This window comes from Amblyraja radiata, chromosome 25, assembly GCF_010909765.2.
Source record: "Amblyraja radiata isolate CabotCenter1 chromosome 25, sAmbRad1.1.pri, whole genome shotgun sequence".
Lineage (NCBI taxonomy): Eukaryota > Metazoa > Chordata > Chondrichthyes > Rajiformes > Rajidae > Amblyraja > Amblyraja radiata.
In genome coordinates, this window is record NC_045980.1 from 29,591,067 (window position 1) to 29,611,774 (window position 20,708).

Sequence of the window (20,708 nt, forward strand, 5' to 3'; positions counted from 1 at the left end):
ACAAGATGGACACGGAAAGAAGAAGAACCCCTTCTTATAGAATTACATTTTTAGCATAAACACAAAAGTGCTTGGGAAATTATAATTCCAAAGGGCTCCACTCAAAGCAATAAACCTTCAACTCACACCATGAATGACCTGCTGTAAACAGTCAGCTCAGCCCAGTTGGTTTACTATTCCACTATTAACAACCTGCCCAATCCACACATCAACAGCATTTTAACCGAGCCCTCGCCTCTGCAGGTTTATGCAATAAACTCAAACAATTCCTTGCATTCTTATGAAACTTGCACAACACCAAAAATAAACCACACAAGTGCACTTAAACTTTTGGTTTTATTTACAAAGGAATCTTGTCTGTGCATGTTATATAGAGATGAAGATAATGTTCATATCCAGGGGCAGAAATACACTAATGGTGTACAGATGATTGTACAGTATCCATTCAGTCCACTTGAAGGCTTTCAGCAAAGCCAGAGGCTATCAAATGGCTCAGCAATTTGTCTAGTCTACAGCACAAAAACATTACACTCAGTGGTTTTTTTAGGAAATGTGAACACTTCCTTCTTTAAAAGTGACACATAACACTGTTTGTGTATGCCGTGGTGAATGGGCATGTGTCAGGGCAGATGGCAAGGTAGAGGTGGGCATGGAAGAACTTGAAGCGCTCTTGGAGTTAGTTCATGTTGGATCTGGGCCCTGCACTGGTCTGACGCAGTATCTGGGTGCGGAGACTACAACGGCAGTTTATATCCACTCAGTAACCATGTTAAATGTTACAAGTACGCTCCTCGCTGGCCGCCCTGTGTTACTGTGCTGCAGCGACAGTATCAGACTAAAGTAACAGGAACCAAGTACAAACCCAGGGTACAAAACAGATACTGCTTGTAAACTTGGACCAGATTACACTTTTTCAACATGTAGAGCCAACAACGCACATTGAAACAAATGTATACAAAAAAAATATTTACAGGGGTTCACCACTACAGTCAAGAGGGTTCAAAGAACAAGTACTGCTATGATACATGCATTTGCTAAATTAATCAAACCAATAAAGGAGAAAAAGGGACAAACCATAAAAAAGGTTAATTTTTTTTGCTACACCAATCATAATTGTGCAAGGTCAAGTGGGGTCATTAACACAGGTACAAGTGCAAACTACAAGTACATTTCTAAACTCACATATGGTATAGGAGGAGGAGCATTTGGAAAAGGAGACAGTAGGTCTTATACTGAAGCGATATTTAATGCTATACATGCTAAAATTTACAACAGGCCACTTAAGTACACAACATGATTCATCTTGGCGTCTTCACCTTTCTGGATCAATGCAACAAAACTTCAGGTGTAAAGTTAATTATAGCACAGATTCTACTGTATACCCAACTCACATCTGCAGGAAGAAACAAATAAGTCACCTGACAGGTAATTACTGAATTCAAAAGGTTTGTTGCTGCCTTGTCTTCTCCTTTAGCCTAAAGTTCAAGACAATTACAGAGTCGCTGGTCCCTTCAAAGAGGCATCTTCAGAGTTGCATCTTCTGTGTAGCAGCTGGATGTACAAGATTAGATTTGATATCTTGTCATTTTAAAAAGTGGGTCTGTTTGTTTTTAAACTTGTATTTATACATGGTAGGGTGTGAGTGTCTGTTGCTAATCCAAAGACTGCAGATGAGTTGAATTAATTGTACAGAGTCTGCATTTCACAAAAGGAAAATAAACATTTCCTCCGCAACCTTTGTTTGTTTGTTAACACTTTAAGCACCAATCATGTTTGATGAGAAGAATGAAACCACGTGACACAAATCTTCTGGTGCCCAGCGTACGTTATTCCTGCGTTCGGCTGCTCTACTGGCTATCATACCTCCAGGAAGCGGGAGCTCGGTGCCTTGGTGTGGAAGGGCTCGGACCACATACGCCGTAGATCACCCTGAGGAGAACAAGACAGGACTGGCAATCAAAGCCTACCTGGACAATAACCTCCTGCACTTTCATAACACATTCAGTATACTAAAAAAGCAAGACCCTTTATGGAAATGTTAGCAAATATGACACTGGGCCACAAACTCGGACTGGTTTGGTTTACGGGAGGATAACGAGTGAAACTTAAAATTGGTAAGCTTGAAAATTCTAGACCCGTCCTTTTCCCCAGAGATGCTGCCTGACCCACTTTGTGTCACTCTAGAAAATTCACAATTTGCATAAAAGGCTTTATAAATATGATGTTTTTTTAATAGGATTTCTTCACTCCGGGAATAGCCTAGCAAAACAACTTAAGCAGTTTTATATATAGCCCCTCTGATTCATAGCCATGAATTGCTGATTGGTTCAATGGGGATATACTTTTTCCACACACAAATATCTCTGGAGTTCTGCGACATTATGAAATCTGAATTGTTTCGAACACAATTCAAAATAATGTTCCTATTGTTATCATAATTAGTACAATCCCAGTGACTATTTTGTACTATCTTTTTCTGCACATTAGCCAAAGATGAAATATCAGCATTGGAAAATTATAAATAATTTAATAGCCATAGAGTGATACAGAGTGGAAACGGGTCCTTCGGCTCAACTTGCCCACACCGGCCAACATGTCCCAAAGTCATTGCTTTGTCATCAGAAACCGAACAATAGTCGGAGGATTTTTTAACCACAGCGTGATATATACATCAAGATAAAATCTTTTTTTAATTTAAAAAAGTGCCTTTACTCAGTAACTCAATTTTGAGAAAAACCTTCTCTCAGTTCAAACGCCAAGAATTTATATCTGAAACAGATGGTTAAGAAACGACTCCAACCAAGACAATAGATGCTTTACTTTCTTGAGAATATTTAGGGGTGAGTTATAGACGTTGCTTCACAGCTCACACCCACAAAACTGTTTTTAATTTGGTTTTGATCATTTGTGTACTCACCTTTATATAAGCCATGGTAAGAAGTGGCAGCAATGTAAATGGAACAAGGTACAGGAGTGCTGGCTGAGCAGCCCGGTGGATTCTTGATGCTACAGTAGCAGTCAGAAGACCTAAATTAGAAGATAGTCAGATCAGAAGGATAAGTTATAAAAGAGGCAAATTACTATCAAAGATTTCGAGTCATACAGCACAGAAACAAGCCATTCGGCCCAACTTGCCCATGTTGACCAAGATACCCCATCTATACTAGTCCCACCTGCCCGCGTTTGGCCCATATCCCTCTATACCTTTCCGAACAACATACCTGTCCAATCGTCTTTTAAATGTTGTTATAGTACTTGCCTCAACTTTAGGTTTTGACTAATCTCACATTATATATCAGTTTTTCATCAACAAGAATGCAAGGGAAATAAAGCTCATAATACCTTGCACATCCGCAAGGTGTTGCAAAACAAGAAAATAATATAATACAAACGACATTGTTTACAAGACAAATCACCTGCTATAAAAACCTATAGAAAAGGTGTTGTGGTGATGATGAAGGCAGCTAGGATAGTGGTGTTTAAGAGGCTATTAGATAGGCACACGGATAAGAAGAGAATGGATGGATATGGATCCATAAAAGTGTGGAAATAGATCCTTTGGCCCAGCTTGCCCACGCCAGCCAAATGTCCCATCTACACTAGTCCCACCTACCTGCATTTGGCCCATATCCCTCCAAACCTGTCCCATCCAAGTACCTGTTCAATTGCTTCTTAAACGTTGTGATAATCCGTGCCTTAACTACCTCCTCCAGCAGCGCGTTCCATACACACACCACCCTTTCTGTGAAAAAGTTACCCCTAAAATTCCTATAAAATGATTTCCCCCCCCCCCCCCCCCCCCTTCACCTTAAACCCATGCCCTCTGGTTCTCAATTCCCCCACTCTGGGCATGACCGATCTATTTGTCTCATGATTTTCCTCTCAAGATGACACCTACATGAGATCACCCCTCATCCTCCTGCGCTCCAGGGAATACAGTCCCAGCCTACTCAACCTCTCCCTATACATCAAGTATAGAGGTGGAATGTCGTTGGTTGGCAACACTGCTCAGAGTGCAGACGGCCACTTGGACTGGGACAGGCCCTGCCCTGCACTGCACCACTTTGTGCTGGGAACCAGGCTCCCAGTGGTAGATTGCGCACAACCATGCAGGAAGAGAGTGCATGAACCTGGTGCACGCAGTCAATATCTCAGGCAGAGGAATATCTGCCTTGATTAATGAAGAAAGGTGATCCAGAACAAGCTGCAACTTTGGCAGAGCTGGTCAAGTGCAGTTACTACAACTGTGTCAAAACAAAATCTACAATCTCTACCACCTGGAAGGACAAGTGCAGCAGTAAGTTCATAAGTGATTGGAGCAGAATTAGGCCATTCGGCCCATCAAGTATACTCCACCATTCAATCAAGGCTGATCTATCTCTCCCTCCTAACCCCATTCTCCTGCCTTCTCCCCATAACTACCGACACCCGTATTAATCAAGAATCTATCAGTCTCTGCTGTAAAAATATCCATTGACTTGACCTCCAAACCATCTGTGGCAATGAATTCCACAGATTCACCACTCTCCGACTAAAGAAATTCCTCCTCATCTCCTTCCTAAAGGAATGTCCTTTAATTCTGATGCAATGACCTCTGGTCCCAGACTCTCCCACTGGTGGAAACATCCTCTCCATATCCACTCTCTCCAGGCCTTTCACTATTCACTATTCCCAGTAACATCCACGTCACATACAAACAGGACTTGGTTCCATGTAATCATAGTAATCAGGGACAGATAAATATTGTTTTTGCCACCAGTGCCCTCATCCAGTAAAATAAAATCCACCCATATAGGCAGAAGGTCTTTTTTTAACAATGCAGCCCTCTGTTTCTGTATTGCCTTTAAGTACCAGCTCCAAAATTTGCCAAAGACTGGAAGGCACATAATCTAGTCATAAAGAAGTTATGCAGATCATTAATAGCACTGTGGTGTAAACTCCTGATTGGATACGGTTTATTCTACAACAGTGAGAGTGCAAGCATTGTGAACATGACAATGCTCATGTTCATGTGATAGGAGCAGAATTAGGCCAATTGGCCATCAAGTCAACTCTGCCATTCAACCGTGCCTGATCTATCTTTCCCTCTCAATCTCTCTTCTGCCTTTTCCCCGTAACCCTTGACAACCGCACTAATCAATAATCTTTCAATCTCCACCTTTAAAATATCCAATGACTTGGTCTCAGCAGCCGTCTGTGGCAATGAATTCCACAGATTTACCACCCTCTGGCTAAAGAATCTCTCCCATTTATGCCTCCCATTCATTATCAACATTTGATTCAGGTTTGCAGAAACAAAGAATTGCAGATGCTGGTTTATACCACAGATAGACTCAAAGTGCTGGAGTAACTGGAGTAAATCTCTGCCGTAAAAATATCTATTGACTTGCTGCTCCAATACAAGCTGCATAAAATGCTCTTTTATCATTTTTGAATTTTTTGTTTGGTTTTTCAGCGAGTTATTTCCACTTACCTATAAAGTACCCAATCAAAGTGCAGTGGAAGTAGGACACTTTTTGCATTCGGCCTGGTACGATGGCAGGGATGGCCTCGCTGTTAGCTAGCTTCTTGTAGTTGTCATATCGAAGCACGAAGCACAACAGAAGCCCTGGCATGACGATGTCTCCGATCCCCAGCATCGAAAAGTGGGTGCCTGTGGAACTGTGCAAACACAAAGCTGCCCTGGGTGTTCAATCGACAACAAGTTTTTCAAACAAAATCTCATCCTGCTACATTTCAACCTGCTGTGGTGATTACAGTCCAACAGTTCCAAAAGTTGTGAATCTTAAAAACTAGATAAAACAATTTAAATATCATTGTGTAGGAAGGAACTGCAGAGACTGATTTAGACTGTAGATAGACACAAAAAGCTGGAGAAACTCAGCGGGTCAGACAGCATCTATGGAGAAAGGGTCAGACAGCATCTCTGGAGAAAAGGAATAGGTGATGTTTCGGGTCGAGATCCTTCTTCAGTGTTGTTAATTGTTTCAATTGTGTTTCAATTTAGTACCAAGCTAATGTTAACTGAAAGCCTGCCAAATAATTCAATATCATCTATTCGTGAATTGGTTAAACATTATTTTGTTCATAAACACAAACTGGAAAAATAATGGCGTCAGAAGTTTAGACTTTGGAGATATATAGCATGGAAACAGGCCCTTCGGCCCACTGAGTCCATGTCAACCCCAGTACACTAATACAATCCTACACACTAGGGACTATTTTCAATTTCACCAAGGCCAATTCACCTGCAAATCTGCACCTCTTTGGAACGTCGGAGGAAACCGGAGCACCCGGAGAAAACCCAGGGAGAAGGTACAAACTCCATGGAGACAGCACCTGGATCGAACCTGGGTCTTTAGAGCTGTATGGCAGCAACTCTACTGTTGCGCCACCGTGCCGCCCTGTACACATGGATTCATCTTGATATTGGGTAGAGTGAATCAAATTGGTGGTCCTAAGTTGGGAACACTAAGCACTAAGTGCGGTTTTAAAAAGATTTTTGGAATATTTTGCCATAAATAGCAGTTGTTGCATATTATGAAGATGTGGTCACCTCATGGACCCCTGCCACTGACGCAGCATGGAACTGAGTTGTGAACATAAATTGCTGGGCTTTTCAGAATTGGAATGAGAAGCATGAACTATCGGTGGGTGGTAATCAGAATTTTAAATATATCCCTACTCAAATGACTCTATGCAGTCAGATGGGGAACAAATGGCAGACGTTAGCTGATTATTTATCTAACCACAGCCTAAGGGAATTCTATCAATCAAATAAAAAATCTGCCATAAACCTTAGTTTAAAAAATATCAAAACATCTGCTCAGATAGATTTCTCGGCCACAGAGTGTAGGATTAGTGTTAATGGATGCTTGATGTTTGCAGTCCATACAGTCCTTCAGCCCATCAAGTCCATGCCAATTTTGCCCCTTTATTTGAATCCCATTTGTAGGTATGTTGCAAAGCCTACCTGAAGCGTCTTTGAAAATCTGCCGCTACGGGTGTGCGCGATTTTGGCGCCGTTTAGAGGGGGCGGGTTTAAAACGCGATTTTCTCTAGGCTGTTCAAATCGAAGATGTTCAGCCTAGTTAATTATTAACGAAAAATCGCTGGAAGACCCCGTCGCAAAAGCTATTATTAGGTTTAAAGGCCTTGAATAATAGTTATAGTAGTTTAAAAATCAATCTCTAAACCCGCGACCAACAGCAACCGCAGGGTCTCATAAAGCAGACAACTGAAGGAAGGTTGTATATTTTTACATTAAAAAGGGCTTCTAAAGATCCCGTTATACAAAGTTTACTATTGCGAGTAGCTCAATTTGGGCCCATTATATCGCGCAGTATTTTTCTGGGCATTTGAGGCACAAATCTACCGCAATGTGAACGTTCTAAACCAGCGCGTTCCACAGGGACCCACTGGAAAGCTGATTTAAATGGGCATTTATTTACAGCAATTAAACACTAAATTCCTTCCATTTGGTCTATAAATTAATGTAAATGAGATTTAAAAATCATGTTTTATTGTGAATTATTTGTGAATATTATTTGGACATTTAGCCTATTTAAAAATGTTAATCATTTATTAAGAAATGGATAGATGTTTAGATCTAGTAATTGAAGTCTGAAATTAGCTACAATTAGGTAACTAACTAATTATATGCTTTAATTTCAGGTCATCCAAGTAAGATTATTTTATATTTGTTTCAGAATGCTTCAATCTATGATAACTGAAAATTTCATTCAGTTCTCTTAATTTTTAAGAAAGTTATGGGCTTTTGACTGTTCACGATCACAACTTTTTTGTTATGTCCATAGAAAATCAATAGGGAACAAGATGCTCATTTCCGAGTATGAAAATGGCCATAACTTTTTAAATACTTGAGATATGAAAGTGAATTAGGTGTCAAATTAAACTTATTTTTATGCTTTATCTGATGGGATAAATTACAGACTTGATTTTTTAAATCTCAAAATTTTGTAACATTGCTACCATTTGCCCACTTTAGGATATAACTTTGTATACCGTGCTTTTTTAAGTGTGAAATATGGTCACAAACAGGTAGTTAAGGGTAGAATTGCTGCCTTACAGCCCTTGCAGCGTCGGAGACCTGGGTTCGATCCCGACTACGGGTGCTGTCTGTACAGTTTATACATTCTCTCCGTGACCGGGTGAGTTTTCTCCGAGATCTTAGGTTTCCCCCCACACTCCAAAGATGTACAGGTTTGTAGGGTCATTGGCTTGGGTTTGTATTCTTTGGTATAAGTGTAAATTGTAAATCCCCAGTGTGTGTAGGCTTGTGTTAATGTGCGGGGATCGCTGGTCGGCGTGGACTCGGTGGGCCAAAGGGCCCGTTTCCACGCTGTATTTCTAAACAAAACTAAACTAATTCCCCTATAAATGTAGTGATTGTATCCAATTCCATTTCCCCATCTGACTGCATAGAGTCATACAGCACAAGAACAGGCCGTTCGGCTCAACGCTTTCATACTGCCCAAAATGGCCAACTATTCTAATTCCCCTTGATCCAAATCCCTGTAAAACATTCCTGTCCCTGTACCTATTGATGGGAACATGCAAGCCTTGAACGCCCCTGTTTTTATGTGCTAGATATCCCTTTCGCCCTCAAACAACCTACTCCAGCCAACTTTTGCAAGTAGAAAATAAACTGCTGGAGGAACTCGGTGGGTCAGGCAGCATTTGTGGAAGGAATGATCAGACGACCTTTTGGGTCAGGACCCTTTCACAAGATTCTGTCTAATGCTTAGGAAGAAACAGCAGATGCTGGTTTAAACCGAAGATACACACAATAAGCTGGAGAAAGTCAGCGTGTCAGACAGCATCTCTGGAGAAAAGGAATAGGTGACGTTTTGGGTCGAGACTCTTCTTCAGACTGAGTCAGTGGAATCAGGAGAGTTCCCTGACTCACAGTCTGAAGAAGGGTCTCGATCCAAATCCATAGCCTAGAACATGAAGCTGCCAGCCCTCCCTTAGCTATATATCTGCAATGATCATAATATCCCAGTTCCACATACCGGAAGCTGGAAAGGGTACAGAGAAGATTTACAAAGATGTTGCCAGGACTAGAGGGTCTGAGCTATAGGGAGAGGTTGAGTAGGCTGGGACTCTATTCCTTGGAGTGCAGGAGGATGAGGGGTGATGTTATACGGGTGTATAAAAACATGAGATGAATAGATCGGGTAGATGCACAGAGTCTATTGCCCAGAGTAGGTGAATACAAGGCATAGCTTTAAGGTGAAGGCAGAAAGATTTAATAGGAATATGAGGGGCAACATTTTCACACAAAGGGTGGCGGGTGTATGGAACGAGCTGACAGGAGAAGTAGTTGAGGCTGGGACTATTCCAATGTTTAAGAACAGTTCAGACAGGTCCGTGGATAGGACAGGTTTGGTGGGATATGGGCCAAACGCAGGCAGGTAGGACGAGTGTAGCTGGGACATGTCGGTCGATGTGGGCAAGGTGGGCCGAAGGGCTTGTTGCCATGGTGGATCACTCTATGACTCTATACCTATCCATAATTTCAGATATAAACTATTCTCTCAAGTAAAAAATCTTTCCCTTCAATTTCCTTTCAAAACTCCTTCCTCTCACCTTAAACCTACGCCCTCTCGTGTTTGATATATTTTCCATGGGAAAATAAAATAATTAATATACTGTGGCCTGGTGGGCCAAAGGGTGTGTTTCTGTGCTGAGACTGTATGACACTCTCTGCCTTTGAATTCTGCCTGCCTTGGCCGTACCTGTTGCGAACACTCGCAGGTTGCCTTCCTTTCCCCAAAAGATTAAGACACATATTTAATACTGAATCTAACCACTTTTGGTCTATCCAAAATTTCAGCAGGAAGTCGAAACTTAGCGTGATTGAGTACTGATTTTATTATAGGCATTCATTTCAAAATTCTGAACCAGTCGATGTCTTCTGGAAACCTAGGGCACCATTTTAGGGGAGGAGCCATCTTGGTGAACGTCTGCTAGCCAGCAGCCGTCTGTTTTAAATTCGTTTTTTTTTATAGTTTTTAGTGAGTCCTGTTTTTTTGTTTGTAGGGGATATGGTCTTTTTAATGTGGGGGGGTAGGTGTAACTATATTTTTCGGTCCCTACCTGGTCGGTGTGGCAGCCTTTTCTCCGGGCTGCCCGTCGACCCGTCCTCGTGGCCTACCAGCGGGCTTGGAGCGCCATTTCCTGGCGGGGCCGCCCAGCACCTCGGCCTCGGCAGCGGCACAGTGTTGGAGCGCTGGAGCGGAGCGGACTGGAGCGGGCGATGCCTTGCCTGGGTCGCCGCGCTGGAGCGACGCGCTGGAGCTCTGGCGAGCTGGACCGCCGAGAGCAACATCTCCGGGCTGCGGGTCTGCGGAGCGGAGGCGTGCGGAGAGGCGGCGTGCGGAGAGGCGGCGCCGGCTTTTTCATCGGGAGCCTGGGAGCTCCAAACCGGCGCGGCCTTGTCGGCTTCGGCAACCGCGGGCTCCAACCAGGAAGCGGCCGTTCCAGGTGGCCCAGCCGCCGAAAGGACTCTCCCGACGCCGGGGCAAGACCACCCGGTGAGAACGGCCAGGGACATCGGGCCTCCGTAGAGGCAATCGCGGTGGCCTCAATAGGCCTGACTTTGGGGTGAACATGGGGTGGGGACTGGACATTGTGCCTTCCTCCACAGTGCTATCCACTGTGGGGGGATGATTTTTGTTGTCTAATTGTAGTCCTGTAGGTCTGTGTCCAAGATGGCTGCCGTGAAGAGAGAGTGGACGCTGGCGCGCTTTGGCTGCCGCTGCTCTCTCTTCACACTGTGTTTTTGATTTTCTGTTTTTGGATTGAATTCTGTTTATAATTTGTGTCTCTGTGATGTCTTTATTACTTGTTATATTCCGATTATATGTTTTTATTCCGATTACTATGTAAGGTGTCCTTGAGATGTCTGAAAGGCGCCCATTAAATAAAATTTATTATTATTATTATTATTATTGTCAAACTACACTGCAGTTGTACCTGTTTGATGCATCATCTGTTCAGCAATTTCTGACGCACATTATTTTTGCAGTTCGTGTTTATGAACAAAGGATGTTTAATTATTTGGCAGGTTTTCAGTTCAACTTGGTACTAAAACACAATTAAATAATTTTATCTAGTTATACAACAGGTGGCACAGTGGCGCAACGGTAGAGTTGCTGCCTTACATCGCCAGTGACCCAGGTTGGATCATGACTATGGGTGCTGTCCGTATGGAGTTTGTACCCTCTCCCTGTGACAATGTGGGGTTTCTCCGGGTGCTCCGGTTTCCTCCCACACTCCAGACTTTTGTAGGTCAATTGGCTTTGGTAAAATTGTAAATTGTCCCTAGTGTGTGAATAGTGTTAGTGTGCGGGGATCGCTGGTCGGCACGAACTAGGTGGGCCGAAGGGCCTGTTTCCGCGCTGCATCTTCACACTAAACTCGCCATCAACTCACCCACATTTACAAAACGTCAGTGCTCTTACAGAAAATAAAACTTTAAAGGCTGTTCATTCCACAAAATATACACAGATCGAGTCAAGTGCTTGAAAAACACGCATCCACTGCAAGAAAGCACCTCCCATGTTATTCCATAAATAATAGTCCAATGTGAATTATAGGTGCATTCACAAGCTCATGTATCTTGGCACTGTTCCTACCTCGGAAATACCAGTTTCCCAGGGAGCGAGAGACGAGGAACATCCCGTCCAACATTTGGTCCCAAGTGAAGTTTTCTGGAGAGCACGTCCAAGGGATTGTCAGCAGGTTGTGTGGCCACCTTCACCATCACATTGCTGTTGAATATGTAGGCAGAGAAGAATACCTGGAAGACAAGAGGGCAACGTGAGAGGAAAGCACTCCTTGCTCCACACTTCAACTTCAAATCAGTGCATTCATTCCCTGTAATCAACTAAACAAATCTACTTTTTCAGTTGGCTATTGTTTCTTCTCCGATACAGGCACCTCTCGTTGATGCGTGCTTGATTTACACGTTTTTAGACTAACGTGCTTGTCAGAATACTACCGATGTTTTAGTTACACACCTCCATTTTCGGAGAACCTGGCTCAGATTTATGTTTGGCACGGTAGTTGTCAGGCATTTGTTTGATTTACGTCCTCTTTGATTTACACGCTGCTTTTCAACCGCGTGACCACTACGTGAAACACAAAGTGCCTGTGATATGAAAAATTAACATTTCTTTTGTCCCCGAGAACAAAGATGACCCAATAGCTGGCTTCAGCGTCCAACATGCATGTCCCTGTTCCCAGATAAGATGAGCAACAGGCAGCATCTCTGGAGGGAAGGAATGGGTGACGTTTCGGGTCGAGACGCTTCTTCAGAAGTCTGAAGAAGGGTTTTGACCCTAAACATCACCCATTCCTTCCCTCTAGGGATGCTGCCTGTCATGCTGAGTTACTCCTGCATTTTGTGTCCACCTTCGGTGTAGTTCCATCCAACACCAGATATATGTATTCACAGCTAGAGTTTAACCAGAGCTAAGCTGTACTCCACATTCATGGCCTTTCCCTAGTGAAACAACTCAAATGCTCATTAATAATAATAATAATAATAAATTTTATTTATGGGCGCCTTTCAAGAGTCTCAAGGACACCTTACAAAAATTTTGCAGGTAGAGGAAAAACATGTAAGGGGAATGAAATAAATAGTAGAGACATGACTAGTACACAAATTAAAGACAGAGTTCAATACAAAACACAATAATAAGGCAATTAATGCACAGATGAAAAGGGAGGGGGACGTGGGGCTAAGGATAGGCAGAGGTGAAGAGATGGGTCTTGAGGCGGAACTGGAAGATGGTGAGGGACACGGAATTGCGGATCAGTTGGGGGAGGGAGTTCCAGAGCCTGGGAGCTGCCCTGGAGAAGGCTCTGTCCCCTAAACTGCAGAGGTTGGACTTGTGGATGGAGAGGAGACCGGCTGATGTGGATCTGATGGTGGAGGGCTTTGTAGGTGAGGATCAGGATTTTGTAGGTGATCCGGTGGGAGATGGGAAGCCAGTGAAGTTGTTTGAGGACTGGAGTGATGTGATGCCAGGATTTGGTGTGGGTGATGAGTCGGGCGGCTGCGTTCTGGACCAGTTGGAGTCGGCTGATGTAGGTGGAGCTGATGCCAAGGAGAAGTGAGTTGATGAAGGCATGGATGAGTCTTTCAGCAGCGGGCGGTGTGAGAGAGGGTCTGAGTTTGGTGATGTTGCATTAGTCATCTATCAATCTAAACCCATCATCTGTATCCACCTATCACCTGTTGGCTTTGTCCTGTATGACAGCTCTCTTTCCCCTCCGACAATCAGTTTGAAGAAAGGTCCCGACCCAAAGCGCTGCCTGTCCCACTGAGATGCTGCCTGGACGACTGAGGTACGCCAGCACTCTATGCGTGGGAAAGAACTGAAGATGCTGGTTTAAATCAAAGGTAGACACAAAAATGCTGGAGTAACTCAGTGGGTCAGGCAACATCTCTGGAGAAAAGGACTAGGTGACTTTTTTTGGTCGAGACCCTTCATCAGACAGAGTCAGGGAGAGGGAAACTAAAGGTATGAGAAGGTACAGCACATAACAGAGGCTGCATCGATGACTCAGGAAAGGTGGAGCCCACAAAGGTCCATTGTGGGCTGGGGACGAGGTGATAACGATAAGAATGCGATCTTTCTGTTCAGTTTCTCATCCCCTGCATTTCAACAAAAGGCCGTGAAAAATTGCAAGCGTTATTTTAATAGCACCATCATCTTTAAATCTCCTAACATTCATGAGGCACAGTAGTTATAAATAAGTTTGTATCTTAGCAATACAAGTACTATATTAATAATGCAGAGAAACAGAACTTCATCAGTTAGAAAAAATGAAAAGCAGATCTTTGTTACCAATGTATGCCATTTGGCTTCAACGCACTGCAGTCTCGGGAGAGCCCAGATGATGATTTGTTGCACCATAATCATAATGCAGACTACATCATATGCATAACAATGTCAATATTCAGTGAAGGATTTAAACATTAAAAAAATAGATTGTGTACAGTATCAAAGGACATTTTGTGCAAACACAATATGAAGGCTTAGTGAATAAACGCACCATGCTGGAGTACAGATCTGTGTTGGGGAGAGGGAAACACAAAGGTATCAAGTTAAATCCCTAGCCATATCCCTGAACATGCTGATTTATAATTAGTTTTCTTCAGTGAGGATGAGATAGAGAAATGAACAGGGATATCCACTCGATGCACAAATATGGTCATCTAGAGAGAGTAGATTTAATGTTTAATGCACTCCACCGCCGAATGACTTATTAGCATTCATCATTGAAGTTGGCAGGAAAAGTGTACATTGAGGTTGCTAGATGCCATCTGCTGTTGCTGATGAAGTCACACTCCAACTTGTCAGACCCTCGAGGCAGAATGGACGTATAAAGGAAGGAATAGACTGACCAAATTATTATAACAACAAATAATATTTTTACGCATTAGATAATTTGGAAAAATATACTCCACCTTGAACCAAATTAGGCTAAAATGGCTGTTTCAAATCTGTCATTCAATTAGCTAAGAGTTCTCTCAATTATTCATCCCCTACATTAACCTTATGGTATGAAGGCACGGAGGCACAGCAGTAGAGTTGCTGCCTTACAGCGTCAGAGACCCGGGGTTCGATCTTGACTATGGATGTTGCCTGTACGGAGTTTGTACATTCTCCCCGTGACCTGCATGGGTTTTCTCCGGGTTTCCTCCCACACTTCAAAGACGTACAGGTTTGTAGGCTAATTGGCAGCGGTAAAATCGTAAATTGTGTAGGATAGCGCTAGTGTACGGGGTGATTGATGGCCGGCGCGGACACAGTGGGCCAAAAGCCCTGTTTCAAAGCCGTATCTCTAGTCTAAAGTCAAGTCATACGAACACAAAAAGATATTGGTCTGCTCTGTGATCCGTGCTGCATTATCTTTGGCAAAGTGTTGCTCGGGGTTCCACATTTCTATTCTGCAACCCTGCTGGAAGTCTGATGGCAGACGTCAGGTGAGACAGGACCTGGTCAACTGTAAACGCCCTTGAGATGGGTTGGCCCATCGGCACTCACCGACAAGGCTCATGCACGAGGAATGGCCACTTGGTTGATGCACCAGAGGACCCATGGAATTGTGCCAACACGAGCCATCATCTTCAGGAGAGACAGAGCAGCGCAATGAATCAAGGGATATACAAATTCTTCCAATACAAAAAATTCTAACTGAAGCCTCACAAGCTTAACATATTCTGTATCAATGGATCTCCAAGTGCTTACTGACATGCATTATAAGATCACCGTCCATTTTCACCGGTTGTTGAAGAATTTACAAAACACTAATTTTAATGCGTCTTCATGCAAAAGTACAAATATAGAGTTGAGTGAATGTGTTTACAGTTATGTAGTTATTAACCAAGTTGTAAAGAGCGGAACGGATACGTTGGCACTGTTTAATTGCAACCTACCCAGAAGACATCATAAATAAGGAGCCCAGATAGCAGCAAGCAGGAAACTTTAAGACTTGGCAATCGTACAAAGGCGATCATGGCGACGCACAGCCCCATTGCCAGAGCTGTAACAGAACAAAGAAGTGAATTAGCAAACTGAAATACTTTAATTTATAATAGCTTTCTATTGTAAACACAAAAATTATTTCCTGACTCTGTCTGAAGAAGGGCGTCGACCCAAAACGTCACCCATTCCTTCTCTCCAGAGATGCTGCCTGTCCTGCTGAGTTACTCCAGCATTCGCTGCCTATCTCCGGGGCAAACCAGCATTGAAGTTCTCCTCCTCTCTCTGATGAGAGTTCAGCAACACCCTCTCTCGTTGTTCCCACTCTGAGATTCCTCTTGCTCTCCGCTAAATTTCCTTGATCATCACCCCCTTTGATCTGTGTTTTTACACCTTACCCGTCCATATGTCTATGTCTACCTGTCCCCTAACTCTCAGTCTGAAGAAGGGTATCGACCCAAAACGTCACCCATTCCTTCTCTCCAGAGATGCTACCTGTCCCGCTGAGTTACTCCAGCAGTTTGTGTTCTATTTTCAACATAGCAGGTCTCCACAAAGATTAGTTAATTGGTACAATAATTAAATGCCTGAAAATCTTTTATTCCCGGGCACGCCCACTGATGATAAAATAATTGGAAACGTGGGTGTTATTTTTAAAGAGTTTAAATCCAGTTTGTCATTTGAGGAGGACATAGGATCACCACATGGAAACATTTGAACAGACAATGTGGAATCACAAGCGTTTTTCATTTTGGTATAATTTGGCTATTTTGTGGCAATGGTCGAGATCTAAAACAGTGCCATTGATGCTCAAATGAGCAGGCAGTTTAATGTCTCAAATGTTACCTCCAACAATGTTGAACTTGCTGAGTCTACATTATACACCAAGTCTGAGCGTAAAATGATTTGATAAGCTCTCTTCTAATTAAAGAATGGCGGCACAGTGGCGCAGCATTAGAGTTGCTGCCTTACTGTGCCAGAGACCCAGGTTTGATCCTGACTTAGGATGCTGTCTGTACAGAGTTTGTACGTTCTCCCTGTGACCGTGTGGGTTTCATCCGGGTGCTCCACTTTCCTCCCGCACTCCAAAGACTTACAAGTTTGTAGGTTAATTGGCTTTGGTAAAATTGTAAATTGTCCCTAGTGTGTAGGATAGTGCTAGTGTACGGGGTGATCGCTGGTCGGCGTGGACTCGGTGAAGGGCCTGTTTCAGTGCTGGATCTCTAAAGTCTAATGAAATGTGCCCACCTCCCTCAATAGCACAACGAAGATAGAAATAAATATGACAATAATAAAGATAGACACATAAAGCTGGAGTAACTCAGCGGGACAGGCAGCTTCTTCGGAGAGAAGGAATGGGTGACATTTTGGGTCAAATGCCTTCTTCTCCAACGTTTTGTGTCTATCTTCAGTTTAAACCAGCATCTGCAGTTCCTTCCTACACATGACAATAATATAATCCTTCAAAACAGTGATGAAAATTAGAAGGAATCATACCATACATAAAATAAGGGAAACTAAATTAAGTGAGTCATTTTGAAATGTAGACTGCATGACCATTTACATACCGAGTTTTCAGTTAATGAGATTTCACAGATCAGAAAGTTGTAATATTGACACGGTTGCAACATCACAATTTTACAAAGGTGTAGAAAACAGTGAAGAGATTAGTAACAGACTTCAGGAGAATATATTCAGAATGACGAAATGACTGAATGAATATACAGCGGATGAAACAGATGTGTGGTGACCCATGTTGAAATGAGGATACATTAACTGCCGAGGGAGTGGAGCGGCAAGGCATACAAACACTCTTGACTACAAGAACACTGAGAAACTGGTTCCTAAAGCTACAAGGAAAATTTACAATGTATCAGTAAAATGCATTTCAGAGAAATTGGGATTGCTTAGATAAGAGATGAAGTAAAAGTGAACGTGGGGATGATTAGTCTTCCTGTGGGCTGTATGGCTTTAGCAATTAAAATGGATTTCTGAGAAAAATGTACATATAATACAATATACAGGAAACCCTTGTTATAACAGATTATGGGGGGGGGGGGGGGAAGAGATGGTGGTTATTAATGCAGATTGTCTCCTATAATCAAGTAAGGTCTTATCAATGTGTGTAGTTGAAGAGGCCAAGTGGACAGAGTGATGGGAGGCAGCTGGGAGAGCGGATAAAATGAAGGAAGAAGCGGTAGCTGATGAGAGGGGAGGGAGCCCCTCAGTGATCGAGCGCGCCCTGTCAGTGGTGGTGGCCTGAAGAACGTGCTGACCACAGTATTACAACATGAGCTGCAGCAAACCAGCGTGCGGTGGGGGAAGGGCACCACGCTGCACCTTGCGAGCCATGGATGGCGTTCGCTATAACCAAAATCGGTAATAAAGGGGTCCGTTAAAAACTAGGGTTTACTGTACTTTCTTGCCTTGGAAACATTTCAGTTATTGTTGATTTACAAAAATGCAAATGTTAATATTGAGAAGGTGATATCTATCTAATGTAAGAACCGGTAAACAGGCTAATAGTAATGACGTTTTAAAATGAAAATGTTAATTCAAATCACCTAATCATCTCATCAAGAAAACAAACTTGCATGTTAAATAAAATCATTTCCCATCTTAAAAGGAAAAAAAGGTAGAATTTAAAAAGGAAAATGTAATATTAACATTCAACAATGGTCATGAGAGGATTAGATTGGGTAGATATATAGATTTTCTTTCCCAGAGAAAGGGAAGTGAGAACCAGAGGACATAGGTTTAAGGTGAGGGGAGAAAGATTTTATAGGAACCCGAGGGGAACATTTTCACACAAAGGGTGGTGAGCGTATGGGACGAGCTGCTGGAGGAGGTAGTTGAGGCAGGTACTATCGCAATATTTGGGAAACATTTAGACAGATGCGTGGATGGGACAGGTGTAGGGGATATGGGCCAAACCCAGGCAGGTGGGAGTGGTGTAGATGGGGCATGTTGGTCAGTGTGGGCAAGTTGGGCCGAATGGCCTGTTTCCAAGTTGTATAACTCTATGAATTAGGTTTTAACTTTCCAAAGCGGGTTTTACAATCTATCTGTGAATACTATCCCCTAAATGTTTTATTTAGTTTCTTCCTCTTTCATAAGGACCAATTGATGTTGGGCCGTGGTTCCGAAGGTGCCAGTATCTTTTAAGATAAATAAAGATATAGCACGTGAACACAAATTACATGTAATATGATCGATGAATTTGAATTATGTTGGTGAGAGGGGAGGGAGCCCCTCAGTGGTTGGAATGTGATTTAGATCGGGAACTGGAGCGCCACTGAAAATTTACTTTAGAAATTTACGAACAGAAATGCAGCTGTCTTGAATTTAAACAGCATCGGGGAGAAAAATCTGTTTCCATATAACCCCTCTGTAGTAATCAAGACATCATTGTCCTTCAGAAGCACACTGTCAGTTTCAACATGAGTGGCCACTGAAATTGACAAGCGATTGCTTCTAATGACATTTGTCCAGTTATACTCCATTATATTCTATTAAATAATGCAACAATATAGCCTTTGTTATTTTTAGTTTGCAATAACCACAAAAAGACCTTTGTTATTGAAAATCCTGCGGGGAAAAATAACGTTGTTATTGCGAGTCTGAAGACTCAGTAGCCTTTAATCCGCTTTCTCTCATTGACACAATTGCCTTCATACAGAGATTTTCAATAGCAAGAGGTTTTATTAGGAAATGAACTGTCACGATACAGCAGGACTACCTATACTTCCTCTAATTGACTATTTTCTTTTGCAAACACTTTTGGCACAGAGGGCCACTGTATCAATGGGCCACATCTTACCGGCCATTGCCAGCAGCTCCTAAGGGAATAGCCTTAGCCTTACACATGGAGTTCAACAGCAAAGTCCTGCCTAGCCCAGCCTTTCATTTTAATCAATTGATATTAGAAAATGTAAACACAAACTTGGCTTTTTTAACCAACAATTAAAAAAACCCACTTTAAATCAAAAATGCTTGCGACGAACATCTCAAACAGATGATTTTCGTTCTGCTGAGTGATATGCTCTCTCAGATCAGGCTGTAGATTAGATAAAATCACTCCTGTTTAAGGCATGTTGAGATAGGTACTTCAGACATAGAAGGCTCTGAGCCTGTTGCGGGCAAACAGGATAGGTGTAGATGGGCAACAATAAGATGTGGAGGTGGTGGGCCAAAATCATTCTTCTTCCACTCTCTGAATATTTCTTCACAGAACGTCGTGTCTACTCTTAATTCCAAGGATGCAGATTTGAAAGGATATCTTAAACCAGGTAGAGCTGCTGTCTCACAGCGCCAGAGACCCAATTCGATCCTCACCTCCTGTACTGTCTGTGTGGAGTTTGCATGTTCTCTCTGTGACTGTGTGGGTTCCTCCTGGTGCTCCGGTTTCCTCCCACATCTCCAAGGATGTGCGGATTTTAAGGTTAACTGGCTTCTAAGGAGTGCATGAGAATGTGGGATAACATCCAACTAGTATTAATGGTTGGCGTGGACTCGGTGGCCCGAAGGGCCTGTTTCCATGCTGCAACTCATACACTGATCAGAATCACCCAGACCAGCATGCCCCTTTTATCTGCCAAAACTGTTCGCCATTATAGGACCATCCTGATCAGTAAAGATAACACTAGAATATTTAAAAAAATATTCTATGGCCTCAATGCGGCTGCGGGCCGACAGGCCGTTGTCGCGTGGGATTTTCGGACAGTGCAAGATTTTTGGAGCCCCGCGCGATGTCGGGACCAGCCCCGCACAACTCCATACGCCTCCGCCGATCGAAGTGGGACTGGCCCCGCGAGGACGTAAGCCTCAAGCGACCACGTTTGCTGGTGGGACAGGCCCTTTACAGCGACAGAAACCTGGGGTTGATGTTGCCTACAGGTGCTTATCTGTACTGAGTTTGTACATTATCCCCGTGACCTGCATGGGTTTTCTCCGGGTGCTCTGGCTTCCTCCCACATTCCATAGATGTACAGGTTTCTAGTTTAATTGGTTTCAGCAAAAATTGTAAATTGTCCTTGGTGTGTAGGATAGGGCCAGAGTATGGGGTGCTTGCTGGTGAAGCAGACTCGGTGGGCTGAAGTGTCTGTTTCCGCGCTGCATCTCTAAACTACACAAAACTCAGTTGCATATAGTGTGTTGTTCATATTTAATGATGGAATATTCAAA

General features: G+C 43.0%; 1 protein-coding gene across 2 annotated transcripts in view; it reads right to left on the reverse strand.

Moving 5' to 3' along the window:
- Positions 1–317: 317 nt before the first annotated feature.
- The window catches only part of sppl3 (signal peptide peptidase like 3), a 130,723-nt gene continuing 110,332 nt past the window's right edge, over positions 318–20,708 (reverse strand). For both annotated transcript variants that reach the window (XM_033043674.1, XM_033043675.1), the window contains 5 exons: positions 15,479–15,585; positions 11,664–11,827; positions 5,474–5,661; positions 2,918–3,027; positions 318–1,929 (listed from right to left, as the gene is read on the reverse strand). In XM_033043674.1, coding sequence (XP_032899565.1) covers positions 1,858–1,929; positions 2,918–3,027; positions 5,474–5,661; positions 11,664–11,827; positions 15,479–15,585 — 641 coding nt within the window. In that variant the 3' untranslated portion in view covers positions 318–1,857. The remainder of the gene's footprint in view (positions 1,930–2,917; positions 3,028–5,473; positions 5,662–11,663; positions 11,828–15,478; positions 15,586–20,708) is intronic.